Source organism: Anser cygnoides, chromosome 2, assembly GCF_040182565.1.
Source record: "Anser cygnoides isolate HZ-2024a breed goose chromosome 2, Taihu_goose_T2T_genome, whole genome shotgun sequence".
Taxonomy (NCBI): Eukaryota; Metazoa; Chordata; class Aves; order Anseriformes; family Anatidae; genus Anser; species Anser cygnoides.
In genome coordinates, this window is record NC_089874.1 from 34,430,116 (window position 1) to 34,458,083 (window position 27,968).

General features: G+C 39.9%; 1 protein-coding gene and 2 long non-coding RNA genes across 3 annotated transcripts; 2 read left to right on the plus strand and 1 right to left on the minus strand.

The window, feature by feature from the left end:
- Window positions 1-1,452: 1,452 nt before the first annotated feature.
- On the plus strand, window positions 1,453-5,394 carry LOC136790037 (uncharacterized). The gene is made up of 3 exons (XR_010829183.1): window positions 1,453-2,023; window positions 3,816-4,074; window positions 4,767-5,394. It is a non-coding gene; the product is annotated as an uncharacterized lncRNA (long non-coding RNA).
- Window positions 5,395-5,979: 585 nt separating this feature from the next.
- Window positions 5,980-8,931, minus strand: LOC125183518 (uncharacterized). Its single transcript, XR_010829182.1, has 3 exons — window positions 7,819-8,931; window positions 7,614-7,736; window positions 5,980-7,344 (listed from the first exon to the last, which is right to left on the minus strand). It is a non-coding gene; the product is annotated as an uncharacterized lncRNA (long non-coding RNA).
- A 192-nt stretch (window positions 8,932-9,123) lies between these two features.
- On the plus strand, window positions 9,124-27,591 carry GPNMB (glycoprotein nmb). Its single transcript, XM_066991825.1, has 11 exons — window positions 9,124-9,314; window positions 14,195-14,341; window positions 15,051-15,194; window positions 16,493-16,666; window positions 17,746-17,904; window positions 18,368-18,676; window positions 19,756-19,878; window positions 20,592-20,694; window positions 21,596-21,801; window positions 24,235-24,322; window positions 25,469-27,591. Exons 1-11 carry the CDS (start codon window positions 9,245-9,247, stop codon window positions 25,620-25,622), a joined length of 1,677 nt encoding a protein of 558 aa, XP_066847926.1. The 5' UTR covers window positions 9,124-9,244; the 3' UTR covers window positions 25,623-27,591.
- The last annotated feature ends 377 nt before the right edge of the window (window positions 27,592-27,968 follow it).

Below are 27,968 nucleotides of genomic sequence, written 5' to 3' on the forward strand. Positions count from 1 at the left end.
AGAAGAAAAGGACTTGTCCAGTGAGAATGCAGTGAGCAGGGGTAGAGTTTCTTTTAAATCGCCTGTTTTGTCTTATTCTATATTTGCTCCGATTTAAATAGTGAGTAGTTCCCATTTATGTTCTAATCAGATCTAGCTCTTGAGATCCAAAGCCTTTCTTGTGTGTTGGGGATCTTTGTTTTAAGGAGAAGCCATCTCAAAGCCTTGGATGGCTTGGTGGGCCCCATCCAGCAGGAAATAACCTTTCTTCAGTTGTAAATAATCTGAAGCTTTTTATTTATTTATTTTAAATTAATATCTATGAGAAGTACACTATGAGAAAGAGTTCTGTATAATCTGAAAACACATGAAAAGCATTCAAATACTATGGTAATGAAAACTATAAAACATGGCATAGATAAATAAAATGTATAATTTGCACATCCCTCTGCTTTCAGTACTGCTGTGATGGAGAGGTGGGTTCTGTAATTTGAGCAAAAATTTCAGGAAGATAGTATTTGCTGGAGCTTTTGCCTCCTATCTACATGAACGCACTGTCTTCAAGCTTTCCAGCAAAAGTCACCTGATGGCCAAAGCATGTGAATATGTAACAGTGCAAAAATACTCCCTGTGCCTTTCAAGATATTCACATAATGTCCTTAAGCCCTGCCACATTTGACTTCAAAAATTTCATAACACTGTTTGCTCCTTGTTTTATTTCTAGATGCTCTAATTCTAAGAGCCCTGAAGAAATGACATGAAATTCGTAATGAAAGACCTAGTGATTTTAATAGAGTTTTTCACTTAACCTAGATAGCCGGAAACATTTTCAACTGCTTAAGCAGAGGAGCAGTCATAATCGTAAGTATCCCTCCCAGGGAGAGACTGCATGAGCTCAGGGGAAGATCTAGCTGGTTATTCAGAGGGAAGGGAGCTGGTTCAGGACATTTTGATGGGCTCCTCCACCAAAGTGTCATCTTTGATCACTTTCACTTGCAGCCTTTCCATTTCAGATTAAATAAAGAAAGAAATCAAAGTTGCCTTTAAACATTTTCAATCACTGTGAGCACACAATCTTAGTAGGGTATTAGAGGTGCTGGGGGGATGTATGGCGTCAGGAACATGCTGCCATCCCTCAGTGCACCAAACAGAGTGCTGATGGTGGCTATCCATTACTGCATATACATCAGCATGGTATTTTTATATATTGTCATGTTTATGACCATCAGTTTGCTTAAGGTATTACCAAACCCTTCCTCCTTTTGATTTTTCTCCCTTACTTATAGAAAGCAAAGTAACTTATTCACCCAAAGAGCAGGGCCAGCAGTATTCTCCTTCGTGAGTCTTTTTCCTGCTGCAGAAGGAGGTGTTTCAACACCACCACCACCCCCGCCCTAGCGTGCTTCCCCTCTGTCTGTTTGGATCACTGAGCTGGAGGAGAAGGAAGAAGCCTTGCAGACCCTCCGCTACACATCCCCAGACAGTAGCGACATTTTTCACATTTTCTTTCCTGAGAAATCTCTCTCCATTCTCTCCTCAGTTATGTAGCCCTGTGCATTTACTTTTTTTTTTTTCTCTCTCTCTAGCTAGACAGAAAGACAGGCGTCATAAGTCAATTTTGTGCTGTGTGAAGACACGAGCCAAACAACCAAACACTCCCTATTCTGATGGATCACCTGTGGCTTAATCGAGACCGTTTTGAGACATCTTACAGTTCAATACATCTACCAGAACCCAGAGCTAGGCTTCCTATGAAGCAACAGGGGCGGACCGTACCCACAGAAAACACAGACCCACATTTTGGTTGCCACAGCCGGCACTCCAGCCCAGTGACACGGAGCCTCCTGGTGCTGGTCGCCCCTCGCTGCCCGCTGGCAGCTGGCAACGTCACTGCAGCTAACGTCCTCACCGTGAGGTTCATGTGCTCGTTATCACTGATCAGTGAGCTCCAGCTGGGTTTTACTACTCAGCAGTAGTAGGCTTCAAAGCTGCTCCTGCCTTTGGACTTTGGAATTTCATCCTCGACAACAAATACCGTTGCAAGGTAAAGAAGCTCTGACTTCACATTATATATTCAAAATAAAATAAAGATGGCAGTTTGGGCTGTATACTGTGTTTCTTTACTTACGTCAATTTCTCAATTAAACTTCTTGATTTGAATAAAATTTAAATGCATACAAATGCATTAGTAATTAATTCGTCTGTCCTCAGCACCCACCTAAAGTAGTTTCTATTTGCTATCAGAACACCCACAAAAGTCAAACTGTTAAGAAAACTGCTCAGTGAAAAATGATTAACAGCATAACTTGGTGTATGTGTCTTAGCAAATGCTGATTTTTCTTATGTGTCTATTTTTAATTCTACAAAGCACCATTGAATAACGAGTTCTACTTGCTGAAAGGTCTTTTGTATCATGCAATAATAGAAGAACTGAGTACTCGGGAATGTAGCAAACGATTGGCAAACAAAAGATCAGATTATCTCTATTTTCATTTTATCGCGTTCTTATTTCATAAAAATAATTTTTTGCCTCTATCTAAACCCTACTCACGGTAACTACCACCTAAAAAAATCACTGTAAATTTGTAGAGGTCTGTATGTACAATCCATTTTCCTCCTCTTCACTTACACTACTCATTTCTTTATTTTCTTTTCTTTAGGGCTATTCCAATTTTTCTGCTTTGACATCAGGCACTTACAGTACAGGATTAAATCCAGACTACTCAAATTGCGTGTAATGTCCTTTACTGAGAAGAACTGCAACTATTTTACATTACATCCGAGTTATTTAATAACGGTTAAACCTCTTTCCCCCTGCAGCAGAACCGAACCATTTGCAGTGAAAATGTAACCCCTTGTGTTAGGCATGGAGGAGCCTCCTCCCTTTCAGGCTCCTGGCATACGGTAGTGCTCAGAGCAACCAGCGGCAATTAAGCATGTCCAGGGGAAGATTTGTTAAGCTATTCTGCTCTTTTAGGAGAGACAATTTAAACTATAGATCTAAGAACCAGATTTTTCTGTTACATGACGCACAGGCATTTTCTGTAACAATTTTTTCAAGACATCTAGTATTTCCCATGCAGACCTCATAGCTCTGGTGATCAGTGCATTACACATGACAGACAGAAAGATTTTAGCCTTTGTATTTCACTTAAGCCAGGGATTGTGAGTAGGCTGCTGCATTAAATCAATTTTTTGGTTCTCACACTGTAACACAATAAAGTCATGTTAAGTTTTCCAGCACTGGCAAAGAAAGCTAAAAGAAAATAGCCTTGTTCCAATGCAGATTTAAAACAGAATCAGAATTGCATCACAGAAAATATAAATTAAGGATGTCAGTATTTTTTTAAGGTGAACTCAGAAGACTAATTCTGATATGCTTAATGTATGTGATGTTGTATTTTTCTGCCTACATGTGATTACAAGTGTTAGAGACTACTACTTATTGTTTTGGGGAGTAGGGCATTAAAATATAGATATTTTCTCATAATGACAGAAAGACATGGATTGCTGTTAAAGTTTTTGCAAGCAGGAACCCCTCCACCTGTGCTGCAGCCCTCCGGGGCTGCAGAGCTGCCTTGGCAGCCCGTCCTTCCCCCTGCCCGAGACGCATGGATGTGGTGCTGAGTCGGTACATGTGGGAACTGGCAAGTCAGGGCACAGCCACGCTGCTCCTCCTGCGCCTTGCCAGTTAACCCGGCGTCCCAGCAAGACACGACAGCTCTGTGCAAGCGACAGCGGATCAATTTGGAAAACAAACTACAATACAAAACAAAAGAAAAGAAACAAAAAATAAAAACAACAAAAAGTACGTTTTTCCTTCTCTTTCCCTCCAGGCCACGGAACGAGCTTTCCCCACTGTCGCCAGCTACAGGAGCAGGATCCAGGTGGATGTAATTCCTAGCATGACAGCAGCACATCTCTAGGAGCACAGCAGCTCCACTTGCTGAGTTTGCCTTCTTTTTATGCCACAAATGTTACTATCTAAACAGAGCTTACAGGTAGAAAGCTGGGTGCTGTATAATGTATTGATCTTTTCTCTCATCTTTCCATTGCCTATATGTTCACAAGTGGGTCTGGCCTTCCAAAGAAGAGGTGAGTGTCTGGATTACTGCCATGAGTGAGTGGGAATACAGTCCAAAAAATGCAGATTTTTGCCCACATTCTTGTTGTTAACACATTAAAGAGAATGTTATGCTAAAGTTCAGCTGCCAGCACTTTCGTTTTTTTCTGACTCCTATTACAGAGAAGTGCTGAGCTTATTTCTTGAGCAGTCAAAGCAATTTCAGTAAAGCAACTGAGCTTCTGTGCTGAACTCTTGAAGCCAAACCCATAATAAGTGAAATATACTATATACAGGGAAGGAGATATAACTTAGTGCACTCAGTTTATGTTGTTTCTTAGAAAAACTTAAAAGGAGCAGATTTTGGCTGTGAGATCACTTTGCCTTCAGTGTCCTGTCACAAAAATGACTACAAAGCAGATGTTTTTGTTACTTACATTCTTCTTGAAACAACATCACCTTTTTGGTTGGGTTTTGTTTGTTTGATTGTTCCTAGATATTTTTTATTTTGAAGAAATCTTTCTTTAATTTTCCTAGCCAAATATCAATGAGAGCCTTAGGGAAAACAACTTTTCAGCAAGAATTTGGTTGCTCTCTTTGGAGCTGGTTCATACAATATCTTCCTTTTAAAATCTCCCTGATCAGCAGAGAGGCCTGAACATATTTCATTATAGTAATGTGTAAAATATGGGTATCACACAGTAATAATCATGCACTTTTACAGCAATTATCTGCCCTCACGACTGGAAGAGGATGGTGCCTTGATGAGTCACTGTGAACATAAGCCGTGTAACTAACAGTTCATTAAACCAGCATGTAAAATGTAGCACAGTAAACTCAATGTCCAGGCTGCAAATGATCTGTGGCAGCTCTACAGCCCTACAAGTGGCTCAGCTGACGTGTGCACAGGGTCATCAAGAAGCTCACAGAGGCCTTCAGAGGACCACCAGCAAGGGAAGCGGAGCACTGGGATTACTGGGATAACTCCTCCTTGCATTGGCACCACAGCTAACAAAAATTTGCCTAGAGATATTGAAAAAAGCTCACTTGCTTTGCTTATGCAACTTGAGGAAAAAAAGGGAAAAAAAAGAGTGGTGAGGTGTGGAAGGCAAATATCTGTTACCATGCTTCATCTTTGACTGCTGATCATCTACATGAATTAATTCCCATGAGCAGGAAAGCCAAGTGCACACGTGGGAGATGAGTGGATTGATGTGGATTTGTATCTCAAGGCTGAGCTCTGTGGATTTTCTGATGTCAAAGAGCTGCAGCCTGTCCCTGAGTTGAATATTATCCTGGGTTTCTGTGCCTTCCTGTGAGCTGCTTTCACAAGACTTTTGGGGCACTGTCACACAAATGGTTATACCTGATCAGTGAGGTTAGTGTTACTACAGAGGAAACAACAGAGAGACATCCCTAAAAAAGGCGGAGAGATGGCATGCTCATTCAAGCCTTTGCTCTAGAGGAAATCAAGCCAAAAATGACTTCTGTCTCACACACACACACAAAAAAAAAAAAAAGCTCCAGAATTATACACTGTGGTTAAGTACAAAGTTTGGAAAGCATCAATACCAATACAGGAATTTGAAGAAGAGTATAGGTGCATGGAAATGCCTTCCCATAAAAATAAATAAATAAATACATAAATAAAAAGGAGACACTGTAATTATTACAAGCCTGTTTGTCCCGTTGTGATGGTTAACTCATTTTCCAGTGATAACTTGAGCTGGATGGTGCCATAAACTGATCAAGAGCTTTTGTAAAGCCTTTATTTCGTGTGTTGTAATATACACACATATACATGGCAGTTTTTTATTCATTTTCTGCAGAAAGACTGCAGACTGCTAACACAGCTTTGTTTACACATTGTTTAGTCAGCTGATGGGGCACTGTCCCTTGTGAAGTAAGACACAGATGATATCCTCCCAGAAAGGGAATTTGTGTCGCCTTAAGCAGCATTCCCTAGAGACCACTGGTAATGGCACACAGCTTTCACCTACACATATCTGGTTAGCTAAAATGAGATTGTTTCATTTGCATTTGCTGGCCTGGCTAAAAATCAAGATCATTCTTCAAATCTGTTTTTTATTTTTTATTTTTTTTTAAGTTCCTATGAGAAGTGTTTAACAATTCCTGTACTCGTGTTGAGGAGATGGAAGCATGATAGTGGTGAGAACATGCCAGCTCTGTCACAATCTAGACATGCAGGTACACATGATTTGATCACACCCTGTCATCTGACAAGCCTTCAGGTAGCAGAGATCTGTATCTCTTGGATGAGTTTTAATAACTGAGGAGCTAAAGCTGTGAAGAACCAAGCACTTCCTACCCACCCACTTCTTTGTAAGAATAAATCCTAAATCTCTCTGAACGTATTTCCTTGCTAAAAGAATATTTAAGATATATTTTAAATCTTTTCTCTGTTACAGCTACACAATTCAGTTCAGTTGTTTTAATTGTGAAGCCACTTCTCAGACACCAAGCATAACGATGTAAAATCTGTAAAGTTAATTTAAGATCTAGTGATTATCAGCCAGCTAAAAGCAATTCTTTGGTGTTTCAGAAGAACTCATGTTCAAACATAACTGAGAAGTCAGCTAACACTGGGACATAGAGTACGACTTTAAGTCAGCTCGGTTTTCAGAGGGTCCCTTCAGTCTTCACTTCTAATACTTTTCCTTCACTTTTTATTCCTCTCTTCACTCATTTTACATCTCTGTTCTTCCTAGCTCTTTCTTCCATTCTTATATGGCTTCCTCTTCTCCTCTTTTCTTGCTAATGCAGCTGGCTGCAGCCACAGCATAAATGGATCCAAATATTTTCTGTTTCGTCTCTTCAGGACTGTTTAGTCTAAGGCCCAAGAGCAGAAGAGGGAGAATGTGAAGGACCAGATCTTCACAGTACGGCCACCTTTTAGTGATTACCCCAGCCCTGGTGGTTTTGGATTCCTCTAACCACAGGCCTGATCCTCAGTGCCCCTGAAGTCTATTTACAACATGTTTAATAATTTCCACCAGCTGGCTCTTATTGAGAGTGTCACTCAATATTTATGTAACATTTTCATGTATCAAATAACACGGCAAAAAAAAATCTGTCTTAACCAACCTTATTGTTTTTAGGCTGATAAATTTTTGTTTTTAATTACCAGGCATTTGTTGTCAGCAGTTTTTCTCTGGAGGTTCTCAAAAACCCTGTTGGGAAAGAGTGCTCAAGCCTCCTTTCTCCCCAGCAGACTTTGGATCAGGCCCTCAGTGCTGAAACACAGTATTTGAAGGTCACTTTTCACTTTTAGGATCAACAACCTGGAAACAAAGGAGTGCAATTAAAATTAATGTCCGACGTGGTTTAAAAACATAATTGTGAATGGCTTCGAAACCTGACATTTCAACTGGGAATGTAGTTGATTTAATAACAAGAAAGCAACAATCACATGAGGACGCTGCAGTCATATGATTTTTTTTTTGCATAGTCAGTCACAGGTTTGACTTTGATTTACGTTCCCTCTCCTTTCTGCCAGATAATGAGGGCTTAGTTTAAACAAGCCTGGTATCCCTAAGGCTATTGCCTTCACCTCTTTTCCTGGCTTGGCAGCAGGAGGGAGAGCTGGCTACAGACAGGAGGCTGCTGAACCATGGAGTTTCCATATGCAAGATGCACTTCACTTTTCACAGGGCCTGGGATCCTTCTCTCTGTGCTGTAGGAAAGACAGGGTGAAAAAAGGCACTCCTCTCTCCGCTCACCCATGTCTGGCTTCACACACAAAGGCCATGACTTACTCTTTCTGAAAGACCTCTAGAAGGAGTCTTGCCTTGCATCCATCAGGAGCTTTTAAGAGGACAGGGCATCCGAATCTGTGTTTCTGAGAAAAAATGCTGGCTGGGGTGCTCCAGGTAGTGACAATAACTTACAGTTAATAGAAAATACTAGAAAAAAAAAAAAAGGATACTAAGAATAAATAAAAAATATTAAAAAAAAAAAGTCATAGTTGTAAAGTCCCCTCCCATTGGGCAATCTCTTCATTTTGTTTACAGTATGTTGGATTTACAGACTTCCACCTGCCTTGCCCAATATAAAAATGGTTTAGTGTTGCCCAGCTTGCTGGTTTCTGGCTAAACGGCGTCTCACTTGCCAGTGATATTTGGGATCACTGAAACCACTGTTGAGCTCCCGTCTTGAGGACTGTATTTGATTCTATGCCTTGTCTCATCAAAGCTTCTTTTCTGCTGCAAACAAAAGCAAGAAACTTCATGAGACTGCCAGGACCGCAACAAAATTCAGTGGTTGCATTGCCTATGGAAGACCACCTGGGGAAGGTGTCTAGGCTGATGAAGCATGTTGAACCTGAATTTGAACCATAAGTGCAGTGTTTGAAAGTATTACCCTCCTCCTCTTCAGCCTCTGACGACACCTTGTTATTAGGTTGGACAATAAAGTCTACTTTTAACGTATCTCTGTACACCGCACGCTACAATGAAGTGCTTGTCAGTGCTTTGGTCACGGCACCTTGTGACCTAGATATTGACTGGCCATCACTACACAGTCTGTGATCATACCTCTAGTTGTGGGCATGTCATATCGCACAGCTGTGGCACGGTGGTATATGCATGTGCCCACTAACCAAAGCTTTTAAATATTTTTTTCCTTAAGGATCATTTCTGATCAGGAGCCATGTCCAGGGAAATGCTAGAATCCGCCAGTCTCCATTTAGTTTGCAGTTGTTGCCTAGCATGTGGGAAGAGAAACATGTTTAAGTAGTGATGGGCCCATCAAACGCAATGAGCTGTTGCAGTAATACTAGCAAATCAGGCTAGGGTGAGAGTTAATTTGGATTTCTGAAAATAAATGGTCCTAATTTAAAAACAAATTAAGTACAAAAATTGATCATAGTATAAAACTAGTATAAAAATGCCTGCAAGGTAAATGGTGTGGCTCTAAACAGGTCTCTCAGAAATCCCAGGGAATGCTGAAAGCAAAGGGAGTGAGTCATAAGCACATGAGCCGAAAGAAGCTGAAGACAAAATCATGCATCTCTGCTTAATTCCATCACATGATGAGTCCTGGGGCCCTTCATTTAATTGGAGAGCTGCGCAGCGGAGAAACTTTATTCACTTCTCAGCGGAGGCCGACGGAGTTGCTGCGTGCAGGAGCTGGGCGCCCTCTGCTCCTCCGTGCGCGCCGACCCGACGTACGATCCCTCACACCATGAGCAGGGTTTGCTGCCACCTCGGATTCCTGCTCCTGGCCGAAGTGGTGCTGTGTACAGCTGCCACACGTGAGTGTTTCCTTCATCCCTTTCCTCTCTCCTGTCCTGAGACTGTGCTGTAAAACCTGCTGCTCCTTGCAAGCGTGGTGGTTCCTGCATCTGTACTGGCTGTAGGGAAATGCCGAGAGCTGTCCGGTTGTCTCCTGGCTGCGCTACGCAGATACTCAGAGTTGACTGGAGCCTTGGTTAATTTCCTCCATTTCTAACAATAATTCCTCAGTTCAAGAGTGGCCAAAGAGGCAGAGTGGATTTCTCATAGTCTGCTCAGCTGTTGCTGGGAGAGGCCACCAGACCTCTGCATCCTGAACCTCAAGGAGCCCAGTCAAGGAGCTGGACCTTCCAGCTGGGGTGGACGGGCACTGGGCTGGTCCTTGCCTTCTTCCCAGACTCCCAGCTTGGTTTACAGTCTTAGGCTGACTCACTGAGCTTGGTGCTAGGAACCCAGAAATGGGAATTTAGGGTCAAGTTCCAGCATCTGTGAGAAAGAAACTGAAGAAAGAGCTGAGGCTGAGCATACCGCTAGCCTTGCACCTGCCTCCAGTGAGGAACAGTCATGGATGTAGAACTGGACAAGTGTATAATGGTATTTACCGAGGATACTTTCCCAGCCTCCAATGATTTATAGCACCAGAACTTCCTCAGTCAGATGTAGAGCCATTGTATTTAACAGTTTTTAATGGACTTCTCTTCTGCCAGTTTGTGCACTCAGGTTTTGGCTGTAACCCATGTAAATTTTGAGCACACACAACATCCTGCCAGCAAGAAATTTCACAGCTTAACTGTGCCTTGCATGAAGAAATATCTTTTTTTTTTCTTGTGTGTGTGTGTGTGCTTAGAACCTATAACCTGCTGATTTCATTTGATTCTCCTTAACTTTTGTACTTTCAGAAACAGTGAAAAATTGCTTCTTTCACCATGCTGTTCTTGATTCTGTTTTTGTATTCTCCTCTGTCACCTCTTCTCCTGGTTCAAGACATGGTCTATTTAGCTGTTCCTCATACGGAAACAATTCCATCCCTTTGCAGCATCCTTGCCACCTTTCTCTGTAATTTTTTAGTTCTTTACACCCTGCTTGAGCTGCAGAGAACAGAGCAGCATATGGTATTCAAGACATGAGCACACATGGAATTATACAATGCTGTAAAGACATTCTGATCTCCATTCTCTAACCTTTTGCTAGGTTTTCAACTATTCCCGAGCACTGCATTCAAAACTGTAAAGCTACAAGATCTCATTTCTGAGTGGCAATAGCTCGTTTAGAGCCTCTCATTCTTTAACTTTACCTGAAGTTACATTTAACCACGCTGAATTTCATTTTGTTATATTGTTGAGTCATTGAGTCTCATCCAGCCCTCCTCTCTCCTACTCTATCACGCTGTCTTTGGCAGATTAAAGAACTTCACTGTTTACCTGTTTTCCAGATGATTAACATTTAAAATTATTTCAACAGTGGAGGAAACTGGCCACTTGTTCACAGCTTTTGGCTCATATATCCTAAGCAATCATTTACTCATGTGAAATCCTTCTTGTCCCATGGTAACTTAGTTCCTTTATGCGCCTTTAGCAAGGGGCCTCACCAAATGCTGTCTGGAACTCAGGCAGACTGTAACAAACAGGTTACGTGCTCTCTGGCTCCCTCAGCAAAACTTGAATATATTTGTGAGGAACGCGCTCCTTTTATGGAATATAATATTAATCCCCTGTATCTGCTAATTCTGTTCTTCACTGCTGTTTCTACCAGCTTGTCCAATTTGAGTATCACACTTTTTGTAATCCTCTAGATCTTCCCTGGAAATGTTTTTAAAAACTGTCATCGCAGTTGCCAACTTTTGTTTCACAGCCACTGAAGCAGTTTTAAGCAAGACTTTACATGCTGTGGTTAGCAGCTCATTTACTTCACTCTTGAATAACTTCCACACCTTTTGAGCCACCTGATCTAGACAACTGTTTTGTTCGTTAATTTCTTCTATAATTCTTTTTTGTGCCAACACTTCATTTTGAGAGATATTCTCCATCATCGTAAAGAAAAACTCTGGCACAGAAGTCTCTCAGGCTCCTCCTTTGTGAATGAAAATGTAAACTAATATATTTTATTTCTGTGCCATCACTTTATCTTCCTTGAATGCTTCTTCTGTATCTATATCATCTATTGGCCCTACAGACTTGCTGGCAAGCTTTCTACTACTTTCGTGTTTTAAAAAGTTTAATTAGTATATTTTATGTTTTTGCAAGTTGTTTCTCAAATTCTCTTCTGTCCTGCTTTATTATGTTCCTACATGCAACTTTAGAAAGTTTACATTATTTTCTGTCTTAGCTTAGCCATAACATCAGCCTTTTTCCATTCTGCTCTTTAACGATGTCATCTTTTTATTGCTATTCTAACATTCACTTTCTCTCTTTCATGGCTAACACACTATCACAGGAAATGCTGAACTTCTTTTCTATATTTTTCACCAAAATGAAAACCAGAATGAGAAAGAAGAAAGTCCATCAGAGTTAAGATCTTTTCTCCTATGATCACCTCAACAAAACTATTACAGAAATCATTTCCTTAGATTGTATTATTACTGTCTATTTTGAACTGAATCACTCTAATATTATGACCAACATCTGTTCTTGAGCGCTTTGGGTTGGATTTTTTTTAGGTTGTTTTTTTTGTTTGTTTGTTTGTTTGTTTTGTTTTTTTGTTAAAGAAGAAATATGTAACAGCTTTTCATTCCTTTAGATTTAGCAATGGAAAATCTTCAGCTAAAGTATTTGCTCATCTTAAAAATGCCTTTGTTTTGTCCTGAAGCTTGTGAAATGCTTTATATTTGATTGAAATAAACAAAGCACATCAGGGAGGCACAGAAATGCCTAAGGAGCTTGTGATTTGGAAGCAGTGACCACAGTTATTACTAAAGCTGGACCGAAAGAAAATGACTTCTGAATTCAAAGATAGTTATTCAAAATTCAAAATCAAAAGCTTTTATAAAATTAAAAGTGTTCCAGCTCTTTTTGATGAATTGAATACTTGGGAGAAAAAAACAATGATTGAAACATTTTGAACTGACAAAATCAAAACATTTTAATCATTAAATAATTTTTAGATAAAATCAAAGAGAATGGGAAAAATTAGGAAAAAAATCCCTGACTACTTACTTCCAAATAAGATGAAATTAACTTCTTGACATAAAATGCAATTAAGCTTGATAAGCCTTTATGAAATATTTTTATAGTCTCTAATCTGTTGGTTTTTTTCCCCTGAGGAGTTTCTGGAGGACAGTATTACCCAACTCTGTTTCTGACCAAGACTGAAAATAATAGAGCATGTGATACAGGCCACTGAGTAAATACCAGTCATGATGTTATGCTCTGCTCACATCAAAATATATTAACTCTTCAGGAAAGTCTTGATCCAAGTGGTCTAAGTGAGACTGTGAGGAGTTCCTGCAGGGAAAAAGAGTATGGGAGATTATGTCTCATAAAATCTGTAAAATTTGCCCTTTTCCTCTGACCAATCAGTCCTCAAACCTCAAGAGACTAGGGAGAAAGCTACCAGCATCACTTCAGAGTGACCACTGAGATGGGACTGGCCAAGGGAAGTCCTGCCCAGCAGAAATTTCTCTGGGTGATAAAACGCCAAGAGAAAACAGCTCCTGCCTCTTCTTCAGTGCCGTTTCTCTGGCTCTTCCTTGCAGTAAAATTAGGAGTCACGTGCCCATAAAGACCGTGCTTAGACTGGCTGCACCTGCTCTGCACTTTTCCCAAAAGTGGGAGAAACTCCAACACAGTTGGTTTTGTAACACCACACAGGGCCATTCTTGTCCTTCTTTATAGGTCTCTGCATTTTCCTTGAAATCAACCAGCTCTTTGATGCATTTGCGAATAAATCTCAGAAGCATCCAGCATCTGGTAACTTTAAAAGTCATGAGAAGCAGAAATCCTAACTCCCTTGATGTTGTGACAGAATGGCACACCCAGCAGTTACCTGATTAACATGACAGAGCTGTTTAAAGCCTCCAGGCTTTAATGGAACTCTGCCTATGAGCCGGTTTATGAACATCTGTGGCATCCTCCAGTGTTTGACGTGTTCCTACAGGTTACTTGGATATTTATTTTGCTTCCCATTGTGACAGAAAGAGGGATCCTCGAAGGCCTGGGAAAAGTTTGAGTCCATCATTTGTAGTAATATGAGAAGAAAGAGGTTATTAAAGTTACTTAATCTGAGCCATTTTAAAGTAATAGGCATGGAGCTAATATGTTTTTGTTGTTATATTACAAACACATTGAATTTACTACTCAGCTCTGAATTTCCTTTTCTGGAAATGCCAGCTTCTGTTACGATTGGTTCCACCCCTCCCACCCAAACCACCAGCCAGCTCACCAGAGAAGCCTCACTGGGTCAAAACTCATTCCTAGCATAACTTCCACTAGAGCACAACACAGACACACAGTGAATTTAGCCTGCTACCCTTTCAGTCACAGATTTATTACCAGTCAAGCACAAAGCAGTCAGCAATAGCAATCAGGCTGCCTCTTTACAACTGGCCTGACTGTTGCATGGTTATCTCCATTCATAAGAACAATTATTGCTCTGATATGGTCAAAATGTTGTAAAACTTTGCATTCTTCCTCTGGGGAGCCTGTAATAGTGCAAGCAGAAAAATGTCAGTCTGTCAGTGGCAGAATCATCTTTGTGCTGGTTGTAGCTGATTTAAATGTTCAGAGCTGCAGTGAGCTGCAAAATTCTGTAAGTTTCTGTAATTTCTGTAAGTTTCCACTGGCAAAGAGTTTTCTAATCAGTACAAGAATACAGCCACAATGAGAAGGCTGTTCAGCACGGCCACAAAGCTTTATAGGATAGGAGGGAACGTAGTAGTCCATTGCATGTTTGCTTTTCTATCTAGGGTTTCAAGATGTGCTGAGCAACGGAAGAACTCCTGTTGCATCCTACAAGCAGCTACAAGGCTGGTCTAGTGATCAAAATAAATGGAATGAAAACCTTTATCCTTTCTGGGAGGAAGATGATCCCAGGTGGAAGGACTGCTGGAAAGGTAATTGCACATATGCAGTTCAAAGACACTGAGAAAATTGGCCATAAAATCCACTTCACTGGAGAGTGTGGGTGCTGCAGTGCGTTTTTCATAAGTGCAATATTCATAGCTGCTGCAAGCAAGAGCAAAGTAGAGACAATTGGGATTGATGCCATTACCGGAACACTGTCTGAAGAAGCAGAATAGTGAGTTGTTACAGTAAATGCTTTCCCATAGCTCATAGCCTCAGACTTGAATACTTATTAAGACATATTGATGGCCAGGGCTCTAGGATAACCCTTTCTTTGAAACATGCCCTGCAGGATATGTAACTTCAACTTCTACCTCAGTAGGGTACTGTGGGCTTCACTTTAACAGCTTCTGTGGAGAGCCTGTTTATTATCATCTGCTCTCAGCTGAGGTCTAACAGCTGGAGAGAAATACAAATATTCACCTTTGGAATCTATCAACTCCATGGGTAAAAAGCTCATTCTTAGCTCTAAGAAGGAAATGAATGACAGAACAGTAAGTTATGTGGGGGAAAATGATGAATCCCCATTGTTCTAAACTGGGACTTTGATGAGAGCACAAATGACTTAGGAGCACAAATTCCCTTGGAAAGAAAGGAGGAATAAATAAAGCAGTTCTAACATAAAGGGTACACACCTGAAGGTAGCTGCTGCTCTGATGCATCCATTAATGCTGTGAAGACCAATTTTGTTTTTTACAGGAGGAAGAGTGACAGCCAAACTGGTCACTGATAGCCCAGCACTGGTAGGATCCAATGTGACCTTTGTTGTGACTCTCCAGTTTCCCAAGTGCCAGGAAGAAGATAACGATGGCAACATTATCTACCAGAGAAACTGTACCCCAGGCAAGTAATGGCAATCTGCATGCACTGTACACGTCTCACTATGGTACTGGTGTGAAAGCACCATAAATTTTTGAAATCGTGAACAGTCACGGTGCTTCTAACTGATAACTACACTAGTGTCTAGCCGGTGTCATACCTTTTTCCTTCCTCAGAAGGTCGCTGTAGTATTTTTAGCATTCTGCACCTGTTACATATAATGACCAAGTAATTTAAGGAGATTTGTCTTGAGTATGAAATTGGCTTCCCAAAATACTTTAATTGGCTTTAATTTGGCTTCCTAACTAAACTGGTACTGCTTTTCAGCTCAAACACAAGGTTGCACAGTCCCTGGGCGAGTACAGGTTCAACTGATCACTCAGTCACACTGTTTTTGTCAAAATTTGTAAAGCCATCAATTTATAGAATTGAGTTCTTTTGTTTCTTTGTTTGTTTTCAACTGCAAATTGTAGAACTCACTAACAATCTTTTGTATCTTGAAAAACTCGCAAAAAAGTGTAAGTCTCACATTCCCCCATTTTAAGAATTGGAAACAAGAAGAAAAATAAATAAATCATTTAAAAACCAAGCAATCTCTTCATCAGAGAATCGCCTTTTTTATCTTATTTATATGTTCCATAAGGAAAAAAAAAAACAAAGCCATAATGACTTCAATGTTTGAAGCTGCCAGTAATTTTCATTTCAAGGCATATCAACATTTTTTTCAGCCTATGTTCTACTTTTTCACCATCTAATGTTTTGTTAACTGTTGATACCCATTCTCTACTTAATGTCTGTTGTGCAGTTTGAGGAAGGAAACTGTCTTTTTATTATTCAGAAAGGAACTGAAATTCATGTCTAAGTTATTTAAAGGTGCCGCAGAAATTTTTTTGACAAAACAAAATAAGTTACTTCCTCACAGTGCTTCCATGGCTGCCATTTCTACTTAAAATTTAAAATTCTGCTTTCCAAATGCCAGGGCAAACTAACTAGTTCCAGTGAAACACTACAGTTGTGTGCAGTTGACAGAAATTTTTGGACAAGCAAATTAAATTGTGTCTGGCCCATGACACTAAATTTTTAATCCTCTAAACAAAACAGTTCCAAGCAAGAAAAATGTGGTGTTTACACTAAAAACAAAAACAAACAAAACAAAAACAAAGTACAATCTTGGAAGAACTGAATGTCAGTCTAAAAATATCCCACTTACTCTGCTGCTTAAGTGCAGAAACTTTGCTGTAACCTGGGGTGTCTGCCTCCTGTTTCCTCATTTACTGCACAATTCTCAGTTGACCAGGAACATGTCCTGTTTCTACATTTAGATTCCCCAGCTTCCCAGGATCAGTATGTCTACAACTGGACTGAATGGATTGACAGCTGTGGCTGGGAAAACTGCACAGGCAATCACAGCCATAATGTATTCCCAGATGGGAGACCTTTCCCTCATCATCCCGGCTGGAGAAGAAGGAACTTTGTCTACCTGTTTCATACATTCGGTTAGTACTGCAACATACCTCAGTGTGGCTGATGCTGCAAAGCTTACATTCATTCTGTACATCAACTCATTTTACTAGTATCTTTCGTTAAAAGTCCTTAATAAGATTCCACACTTCTTTAGTGGAGACTCTGAATTCATTCCCCACTTTCCAGAGAGGCCACCAATTGCTCTATTATCTTCTGCTAGATTTGGAAAACATGTATTGCCAGATCTTCAAGTCTGCATTCACAGCACTACCACTGAAGAAAAATAATTTCCTTTCCAGAGTACTCAAGATACTTTTCTAGTAAAACAGAGGGTCTAAGCAGGTCAGTCAGATGACTTATTGACCAGCCACTGCCACTTCAGATTCTTAAATTTAAGAGAGAACTTAGAGCTGTATATGTTCAGATCAATTTAATGGTACGGCACATCTTGACTCTGGCAAGAAGGTGAAAATTGTCAGTGACTGTGTCATACTGTTCTGGTCACAGATGCTGATTTTCCAGCTGCGAGTATGTAATGGCCGAGCTATTCCTGACATTGGCCACATACTGAATCTTAGTATCCCAATTTAGGTTGAGAAAATCATTATCATTAGTATCCACGCAAGTAATAATGTCCCTAATTTTACAGAGAGGTGACACCTACCTCAATCTGCTCACATGAAGAAAAATGAATAAATGTATACAAAGGGTTCTGGGGTATGAAGCAAGAGGCATTATATCTTTTTGCTACACTGAAGGCAAACAAACACAAGACGACTTAAAATGCCTAACACGTAATACCATCCACTACATAATCCCAATAACATAACACAATTTCTTTGGAAAGATGTAGATGCCTTGGCAAATGCCCTTTCTTAGATCAGTGAAATCTGGGACATCTGACACCTTTGAAAAAAACCACAGAAATAATGGGAGTAAACACATTGAAAAAGTGCTCCAAAAACACTTGCCAGATAACTGAAAGACAATCCTGAACTATACATTTTGATTTAGACAATCTAAGTTTCACAGAGATATAGGTCTTCAAAAAACAATTTCTCATAGCTAGCTTTAAGGAGAAAACATATTACAAGTTTGTGTTCTGTTTCAGGTCAGTACTATCAAACAATTGGACGATCTTCGGCGATTTTTTCAGTCAACACTGCAAATATCACTCTTGGCAAACACGTAATGGCAGTATCCATTTACAGGAGAGGGCACTCAACATACATTCCAATTGCAAGAGCAAGTGCCATTTATGTTGTAACAGGTGAGTGTGCTGAAATAAACTGATAAAATACTGGGGGCATTTGTTGTTTAGGTGTTATAAGAATTCAGCACACACATCATCTGGCATGAAGAGAAGGCTGAGAAAGGTTTTTAATACAAATGTGAAATATCTGGTAAATTGCCTTGAATAATGTAATTTATGTTTGTACCTATCTCAGTTGTGACACCTCTACGTTGTAATGAAGAATGATTTACTAGAGGAAACATGGTCTTCCACAGATGCCTGTGATTCCTTATTTGTTCCCATACCTTTTTTGGGTACCTGTTTCCCACTAACATTAACTTGCCAGATCAGTAAATCAAACTAAAGTGGAAACCCATGTAAAAAATATTAATGTCTCACATTCTGACTCTCGCTGTTCAGAAGCTTTGGAGCTGTTTGTTGTTTGCAGCCAGATACATATGCTTTATTTTTCTTCCTTTTTTTTTTTTTTTTCTGGCAGAAAAGATTCCAATATTTGTGAGTATGTCCCAAAAACATGACCGCAACATCTCAGACTCCATTTTTATCAAAGACTCACCAATCACGTTTGATGTGAAGATCCATGATCCCAGCTACTACCTAAATAATTCTGCCATTTCCTACAAGTGGAACTTTGGAGATGGAAGTGGCTTATTTGTAGCAAGCAGTGCCACCACATCTCACACCTATGCTCTGCAAGGAAACTTCACTCTGAATTTAACCGTCCAAGCTATTATACCTGTACCTTGCAGGCCAGTAACACCTACCCCACCACTGCCCACCTCAGCAGGTAAGAGTTTGTCAACGCGCAGTGCTATCAGCAGCTCTGTGAAGCTCTGCAAACTGTCTATAGATTGGTTTAAAGACAGAATCGATAAACACATAGAGATCATTTACACCTTTATAAGCCTAATTATCGCTTACACTAAATCTAGCTATACCACCACAGTGACGGCATAAAGGGGTCTTCAGATGGACCCAGCATATACACATTTGGTTTTTTACCCTCTGCTTTGCCAGATCAAGTGGTTTCACTCTTGCCTACTCAGAGACATCTTCTGAGGTAAGATGCAAATTTTAACTGAGAAAGAGGTATTTCAGAACACTTTTATAGCCGGTTCCTTTCTAGTTTGCGTTAACTTCCAACCCAAATTAAATGAGATTGAATTGAACTAGAAAAAACGTCCTCATATTTAAAAATATGGGATTTTCAGATGGCATTAACCCAGAATGGCTCTTCCACTTTACATTTATGCACTACTGCATTTCAGAATAACTTTCATTATGTTCAGTATTGGTTTATCATCTAAAAGTTTTATTAAGGTTTGCAAAAGGACTGCAGTTTAAGGCTGGGTAGTTAGAACAGTACCACTATTAAATTGTAAATCTGCCTATATTTTTCAAATTTCATAATTTTATTTTTTTAATGAAATGTTAAGTGAGAATGGAAAATGAAAGGAAAGACGGAATTTTCACTACTTCCCTACTAGCTCTAATGTAGAGCAATGGAAAAATACCTACTTTTAAAGAGAGCATTTCAAAGCTTTTATTGGCCTTTGGATTTATTCTATTATTGATGTGGAAGTTTTAAAGAAGTGTTTAATTATACCAAACCTTGCAGTCTCACTTTTACTTCACAGAGACAGGTAACTAGTGCAGAGACTACCCAGGCTACTCCAGGGTTCTACAGAACAGCTCACCACGTGTTCTCTTACAATGATCCCATACAGATAAATATATTACTGCATAACTGTAAAGCAAAATAATCCATGACATATGACTTGAATGCAGTTGAAGGATATAGCCATGTTCAGAATAACTGTAAGCAGAACTCGTTGTAAAGCTATTTTTCCTCCCTCAATTCAACAGTAATGACTGAAGCATCTTCTAATTCAACGTCTTCTGCCACTGTTGAGACAATGGAAGACAATCCTGATGGAGGCTGCCATATTTACAGATATGGATACTATACAGCTGGTATCTCCATTGTAGGTAAGGACACAAGTCAATACCTGGAGCGAAATGGGGCTAATAATGTACTATATGTATGGTAAAGATGGTGTTTATTTAAGCCACACATTTATCAGATTAGTGAGACCCACAGTGAGATCCTTCTCTTGGACATAGCTGACATTTTAAAAGATTAACGTGCACATAGCTAAGTGGCTTACTTTGGCCTCTGTACATACTCTGCCAGGTCAGGTCAGTAGCAGAGGTTACGGTGCGTTGGTTTCAGACACGTGAGTCTGAGCGTTGGTCTGGATGCCTGCTGATGGTTGCCCCTAGGATACACGTGGGTTTCCAGGCACTTGGGCTGGGAAAGGGCTGGTGGGGATGTGAGACGTTCTTTTCTGTATCACCAGCTTCAGAGACTGGCACACCCCAAACATACAGGCCTGAGGGGTCACATTAGGTTGAGTAGACCTTGGCATGCACAGAAGTTGTGGTTAATGGGAAGCGGAGGTGATTTTGTAAAAGAAATAACTAACCATTTATAAAAGAAAAATAAAGTGGAGCAGAAAGGATCAACCTCCCAGGGAAAGCACTGGAACATCTCACAGCTTTCAAACCCTTCAAAATGAGTGCTAAGGGAGGGAGAAGGTTATGGAAAACAAGACTTGACCTGAGCATCAGCCAAACACTTGAGGTTCTGTACACACAGGCTTGTCATGTGTCCTACAGTTGACATCTGTTTCCTCTCCCAGAGGGAATCCTTGAGGTAAATATTATTCAGATGACAAGCATCCAGATGACAGAAAGTCAAGCTGAAAATTCACTGGTTGACTTTGTTGTTACCTGCCAAGGGAGGTAAGTGTGTAAATGAAATTGTCAATCATCTTCCCTCTTTAAAAATAATTAGGTGCTGGAACACTGTCTACGCTTAGATGCAGCTGAATGAACTAAAGCTGGGAACCGCAGTGTTTCTATTTCTTGACTGGAACTAAAGATAATGCAAGTCTCATTTGTAAACTATGTCAACAGAGGTTATTGCCAGGCTCTTAGGATTCAGAACAAATGGCAGGCCTAAGTAAAAGTAATAGAACTAGATACTGAGGAGAAGTAATTCTATATTTTCCTGGCAAAGACAAGATTTCAGCACTCACTGTGAAATTGGAAGCAGTCAACTGAAATTGGAAGGAAACCCTTTCTTTTTGGCCATGATTTTTTGACACTTAGAGTAAATGGGTGTGTCCAAGCCATTTCTTGGAGAGGAAAATGTTGCACTAATATCCCTGGCTTCTGGAAGAGCATTTGAGTTGAGAGGACTGAGAACTACGAGAATTGTCTTGGCAACACAACTAGAAAACAATTAACCTTTCTTAAGTTAATGTTCACTTTGTCAGCACATGGTATTACACATAAGAATCCACATTCCTTTCATAATGATGAATTAAATGATGCATTAAAGGTAACAAACTTTATAAGCTGATTTGAGGCATTTTTTCTGTGATCGCAATAAAATGCTAAATATGGAAAAAAGCAGACAATTTTATAGATGTATTTTATATAAAATCCACGTGTGTATATATAAAATACATAGGTATGTATAAAGTACAGATAATATATTACTACCTTGTTCATAAATCACTACAGTATCACTGACTTGAGTAACCAGGCACCAGCATAATACCGGGGCACCATGCAATGTGTCTATAAGCCGGCCTAATAGGACTGAACAGATGTGATGCATTCTGTCTTCCCACCCCAGTCTCCCCACAGATGTCTGTACAGCAGTTTCTGACCCCACATGTCAGGTGTCTCAGGGTGTGGTATGCGACCCCATCGTCATCACTGATGAATGCTTACTCACCGTAAGGAGAGCTTTTGACAAACCTGGGACGTACTGCATAAACATCACCTTGGGGGATGACACAAGTCAAGCCCTTGCCAGCGCGCTTATTTCTGTGAACGGAGGTGAGTCTGCACAGAGCTGATGTGGGTTGTCTGTGAATAGCTTCTCCTTGTGGTCATTTCCCTGCTGTGGGGAGAACACAGGAAGGTATGTAGGGGTTTTAGCATGCCCTGAGGCCTCAGCTGAGATTGTGCCATCTTATGTGAGAGTCCATATAACGGTAAGAGACAACTCCTTCCCTACGGGAATCTTAGATGTTAGAACTTGATTTGATTTATGTGTACAACCTAAAGAGTACAGCAACCGTACAAACCCTTCAGTATCACAAAATATAGTGTTCTTAAGCTGTAGTTTATTTTTTCTACCCTATTGGGCAGAAAAGTAGGTGAGGGACATGCCAGTCTACTCTGCACATGGAGAAACAGGAGAAACTAAGAGCAGAATTCAGCTCACTTGAAAGAGAATAAAAGCCTACAGCTGAGCTAGCTGCCCTGAGCCCTCTCTGTAGCCCATTGATCTTGACCAGGTTTCTATTTCTACTTTAGGATAAGATGAATCAGGTTCTGGAAAGGCCTGTGTCATTCACTGACTACAAAGTATGCCCAGGGCAGCTATTTCAGAACAGAAGGTTTACTTTTGCTCAGCTGACTATAACTGTGTCTTGCTTATAATTACCCAAGCAGTCTTTGACAGAGCCAGGTATTAAATTTGGTCTCAAGCAGAACCCCAAATGATCATGCTGTCTCTCTGCTCCCACCCCATTCCCCTTCTGACCTCCCACAACAATGTCTTAGTGATTCTTCTGAATGCTTTAATTAGCATCAGCCAAGAGACTGACCCTTTGCGGGCATTTGTAACAGTATTTTTGGCTGCTTTTATTTTATCCAGGTATAAAATTAGCTGTACCTAGATCAGTTCATGGTGACTAAGACACAATTCCTGACCTCTAAATGTATTTAGGCTCCTGAAGATGAAAATAAGCATGCAGTAGGATTTTTCAAAACTTTATTCACAGAGGCTAAATTTAGCCCCAGAAGACTGTCTCCCTAGGCTTCCTCCAGGAAGAAAAGCTAAGTTGTATTTTGGGACTTCAGCTATAATCATAGCAGAATTAGGATCTAAGAGAGGTTGCTGCTGAGAATCACCTTCCATAGGAGCCCATCTGGCGTTTCCAACCATTTCCCATGTGCCATGATTTTCCACTCATTTCAAGGGAAGGCAAGTATTTATGAATTTCTGAAAAATCCTACAATTTGGTGCCTGAGAATACCTGAACACCTGTCCCTTGAAGTTTAGCAGGACTGTGCTTGAGTTATGCAGGCGTTGCATAAAACATCAGCTCTTAGCCTGCTTAAACTGCTGCTGAAAGGGTTGCAGTCCTATGACTTAGACCTGTCCCATCAATGTGTGTTCGTTTGCAAACTAATTCAAAGATCTACCTTATTAATAAAATAATGTAAATCCCTGCACTCTCAGCAAAAAATATTGTGTAAACTGGGAATGAGGTCAAGCCTTCACAAATATTTTATCAACAAACTGAAAAATGCATGAGGCACATGTAACAAATAAATGGTAAATCCTGATCTGATATCTTGATTTTCACAGATATCAATTATAAATTAATACACTGGAAAGGTGAACCAACACGCACTTCTAGGTTACTCCACTGCATAAACACTGTTAGTAATGTGAGGACCAACAACATGTATCCATCTCAGCAAACTCAATAAATAGGTTGAAGTACAGCCTGCGGACTGGAAAATTAAGATATTTAACACAAATTTTAAAAAATGTACTTGTAATCATCACCTTCTTCTTCCATCATATACAGTGAATTAGGAGTAGATATGAGTGAAATGGTTAATGACAAACCGGAAGGCAGAGCTCAATGACAGGTAGAGCCTAAAGTTAATTTCCCAGAACTGAGAATGTTAAAAAAGCAAAGCCCTCGCCTCTTGAATAAGGCAAACGAGCCTGGGTTAATCAGGTTCTCAGCCATGCTTTGCTATCTTAGCATGTGGGGCTGAAACAAAGATGAAGAATATTTAAGAAACTCCATTTTTATTCCCTTTTCCTTTCCCCCTGGCTATCACCCCTAAGAATAAGCAGAAGTTGATTCTTACATCACAGCTTATTGGTGCAAATGGTCAAGGCGATTGGCAAGGAGCAAATTAGCACCACCTCGTGGGAGGCCAGCAAGAGACTCAGTTCCCCTCCATGCTGGAAGGGCCACTGTGCCTCTGAAGCATGGCTCATGCAAAACCAAAGCCCAAGTCACAGCCTGCTGGTACTGAGAGTTAAACTGATCAGGCTGTGAAAACACCACCGCCTGCCAAAGTCACTGACCTCCAATGCTGAGCTTGCATTCTGATATTAGAAGTATTAAGTGTACTTCAATCTTTGCAGCAATCAAATTAAAATGACATTTTCTTTAGAAAGTCTGTCTTACTGTAACAACAAGGCTAACATTTAATCAAACTATTTCTGAACTCTAGGATCATCCTCAGGAACAACAAAAGGTGTCTTCATCTTCCTTGGTTTGTTGGCAGTGTTTGCTGCTGTTGGGGCTTTTGTCCTTTACAAGTAAGTTGCTAGTTGCTAAGATTAAAAATAGTTCAAGGAACTGACAAGAATATTAGTTTAAATTAATAAAACCTACAGCTTGAGTTTGTGTTAGTTATATTTTTGTTTCTTTTTTTATTGCTGTTCACAAGTGTTCTAGAAAATATTCAAGAAAATGAGATTACTGGCTTAAGCCACAAAACCATCAGAAAACATGTAAATATTAGAAAAATTAGTAATAAAAGGCAGCCTGTGAACTGCATGTATGCAGTAAGCAAATTCAAACTGCATGATGTGATTTATACATGCATTAAAACCAAACAAATAGAAATTTAATTTAGCGTTAAAACTCTTAGCTCTGAGAGGGGATCTCATCAATGTGTATAAATACCTGAGGTGTGGGAGACAGAGGGATTTGGCCAACCCCTTCTCAGTGGTTTGTGCGGATAGGACAAGGGGCAATGGCCACAAAATGGAGCACAGGAAGTTCCGCACCAACATGCAAAAGAACTTCTTCACGGTGAGGGTGACGGAGCACTGGAACAGGCTGCCCAGGGAGGTTGTGGAGTCTCCTTCTCTGGAGATATTCAAGGCCCGTCTGGACGCCTACCTGGGCAGCCTGCTCTAAGGAACCTGCTTTGGCAGGGGGTTGGACCCGATGATCTTTCAAGGTCCCTTCCAACTCCTACAATTCTGTGATTCTGTGATTCTTACAAAAGTACTGTTTGTGAATGACTGACAGATTAAGAATTAACCATCAAAATACTTGATTAAATAATTGACAGATTGTTTGGAAAAAAGGATACTGGGCTGCAGGAAAGTGGTTCAAAGAAGCATGTATTACTGCATTTCTAGCTTGGACATTTCTCATGAAACTTTAAGACTGCACTGAGACTCCTGAGTCAAGAGTATGTTCAGCCCTAAGAGCCAGTGGTGAGAAAGAAACACTTCCACACAGCAACAGTACTTGTCTGTGCAACAGAGCCTTCTCATTAACCAGCCTTAGTCACAACTAACTAATATTATTTTTGGATTTAAGGGGGAAGGAGGAAAAAGAATACATGCTATGAACACGATTAATTCTCTTATGTGCTGGTTGCACGCTAAATGTGGATCTTTGTTTAAATGTCTTCCAGCAACTAACTGTACACATTCTTTCTCTTGCAGGAGATACAAACAATATAAACCTATTGAGAGAAGCGCACGACAAGCAGAGAACCAGGAGGGACTAAGTGCTTACTTCAGCAATTTCAAAGCCATTTTCTTCCCTAGGAGCACTGAAAGAAATCCTCTCTTGAAAACCAAACCAGGCATTGTTTAAACCTTTAGTCTGACACTATTAGATTACGTACAGGACTCATATCTGAACTGTACCTTGATGTTTTGGGTTTTTGGTTTGTTTTTGTTATAAAAACAAGGGCTAAGGGGAAAACGTAGATTGTTTGGTAACTTTTGGGGGCTTGGTGCAATCAGAAATATTAAAATAGTCCTTCTTAGAAAACAATTAGGTAGTTTTGAGCACTTGCTGTTCTTGTTTGTGATCTAGGGTATAGTTTTCTAAATAACTAATCCCCCCCTCCATCTGTGTTTTCTTACTTCTGGGTTAACTACCTGCAAAACTAATCAGATACATAACCTGCAGGGGGAAAAAAAATATTACTAAACAAAGAAAATAAGCAATTGTAAATATTTGGTCTTAAATACACAGTCCAGTACAGCTGTTTTCCACCTTAGTGAGAGACATGCCTTTGCTGGAAAGCAAGCTACAGGTGGACAGGTATGGGTTATGTCTGTGGAACAAAACATTGCCATGACAGACAAGGCCCATCTGCTTGGCTATTCCTACTGAAACTTTTTACTTTTAAAGAAACACGAATTTCTGCTTGTCCCTTCATCCCTCCTCTTTGAACGCTTACTCAAATAAATGAAAACCCCTAAATGTAAATAAAACACTATGATCCAGTTTTTGCTTTTGAATGATCCAGCCTAGAAACTGTAAAGTTCTGCAAAAAATCAAAACTTGTTGACTTGTTCACTGTAGCTGCAATTCTGCATTAACAAAACTTACATAGAAGCCTTTCTGAAGTGACACGGTCTTCTAGCTGTGTGTTCTTGTAAGTCTGCTTTGTGGCGTTTCGTAGTGGAAGACTAGAAGCAAACTGCTGAAGTCTGGGTCACCGGATGATATGAAAAGGAGAACATCTTATTTGTCGTAGGGAAGAGGTTGCTAAGAAGATTAACTGAGATGAGAAAGCAGACCAAAAAAATGCTTTAAACAATTTGTTTTTCATAAGTGCCTTATTGTTAACATTAAAGTTTTTAATCAAAATGAAATTAACTTTCAGCTAGGGGCAAATGCCTTTACACAATCCTGTTCTAAAAACTGAATTCTTTGAAGAGCTATATTTCAATATATTTAGCTTATTTACTGTATCTTGGAACATCTCTGATACATATTGTTCTTGGTTACTGAGGCAATAAAAAGCATAAACAGATTTCCTGGTATCTTCGTGGACCTGTCAAATGCTTGTCATTTACAATCTGAATGTAGTCTTCATTAGCACTTCCCCTAGAGTGCATAGACACAACTTGAGGATATAAAAAATACAGATTGTGACATACCTCTGAGGTTAGGTCTTAAAATTCAACGACCTCTTTTCTTCTTTTGTTTCCGTATTCTCCAATTGTTTTAATTCTTTTGTGGCCATTTCAGATATTTTATTAAGAGCACCATGTTTGGTTTCATTCTGTCTTCCTTATGTATAACAAGCTATTATCTAACCATAACTGGGCATCTAAAATAATTCTCTCACTTAAACAGAGACCAGTTCCTACAAAAATTGTTGTCAGAATGTTATGACCCCTATACTGTCTGACTCTGACTTGTTGCAGGACAGGGGTTTAGTCAAAAGCTTAAGAAAATCTGTAATGAAGCATGAAAAAACTGATGTCTACCACAGTTATAACGCACAGGATTAGTGATGATGCACGTGGCTGACCTAAGCTATATGCAGAAAGCATCTTGTTTCTGTAGAACACTGCATTTTGGGAGCTCAGAGACATCTTAGGCTTTTGTATAGAAACCAGCTTTCAGATAAAGAACTTTCTTCATCTTTCACCCAAGTATACAGTATAGCATACGCTATCTTCCTTTTGCTGTAATGTCAGAATATTAAATTTTTATAATTTGATTTTGCCTTTTCAGCTGTAACTTCCCTTCCATACGTCTTTTGTTTTACACAAATGAATGTTTAACTGCTGTATTGACAAATAAACCATCTAATAAAACATCTAAAGAGTACTTTTTCTTTATCTCAGAAAGAGACAGTCAAATAGGTAACTTGATGAGTTGTCTAATTACTGATCAAAACAGTACCTGCCACCAGAAAACAGATATGGATTTGCCTTAGTCTTAGTTTACTTATGCATATCTGGTATTACTTATTATTACTGCTTATCCAGCAATGTTTGCTGTTGCTGTTCGAGTGTACTTAGAACAATGGCACCACGAACCTGAGAAGTGGTGAAACTTCCTTAACCACACGATGGCTGTGGAACCCAGTTTCAGAAGAGATCAGGACAAAAATGATCTTCATGTCCATCAAACGCAAGAACAGCTAACAACAGATTTGTGAATGTCAGCCTATGTGCTCTTAGTCATATGGTC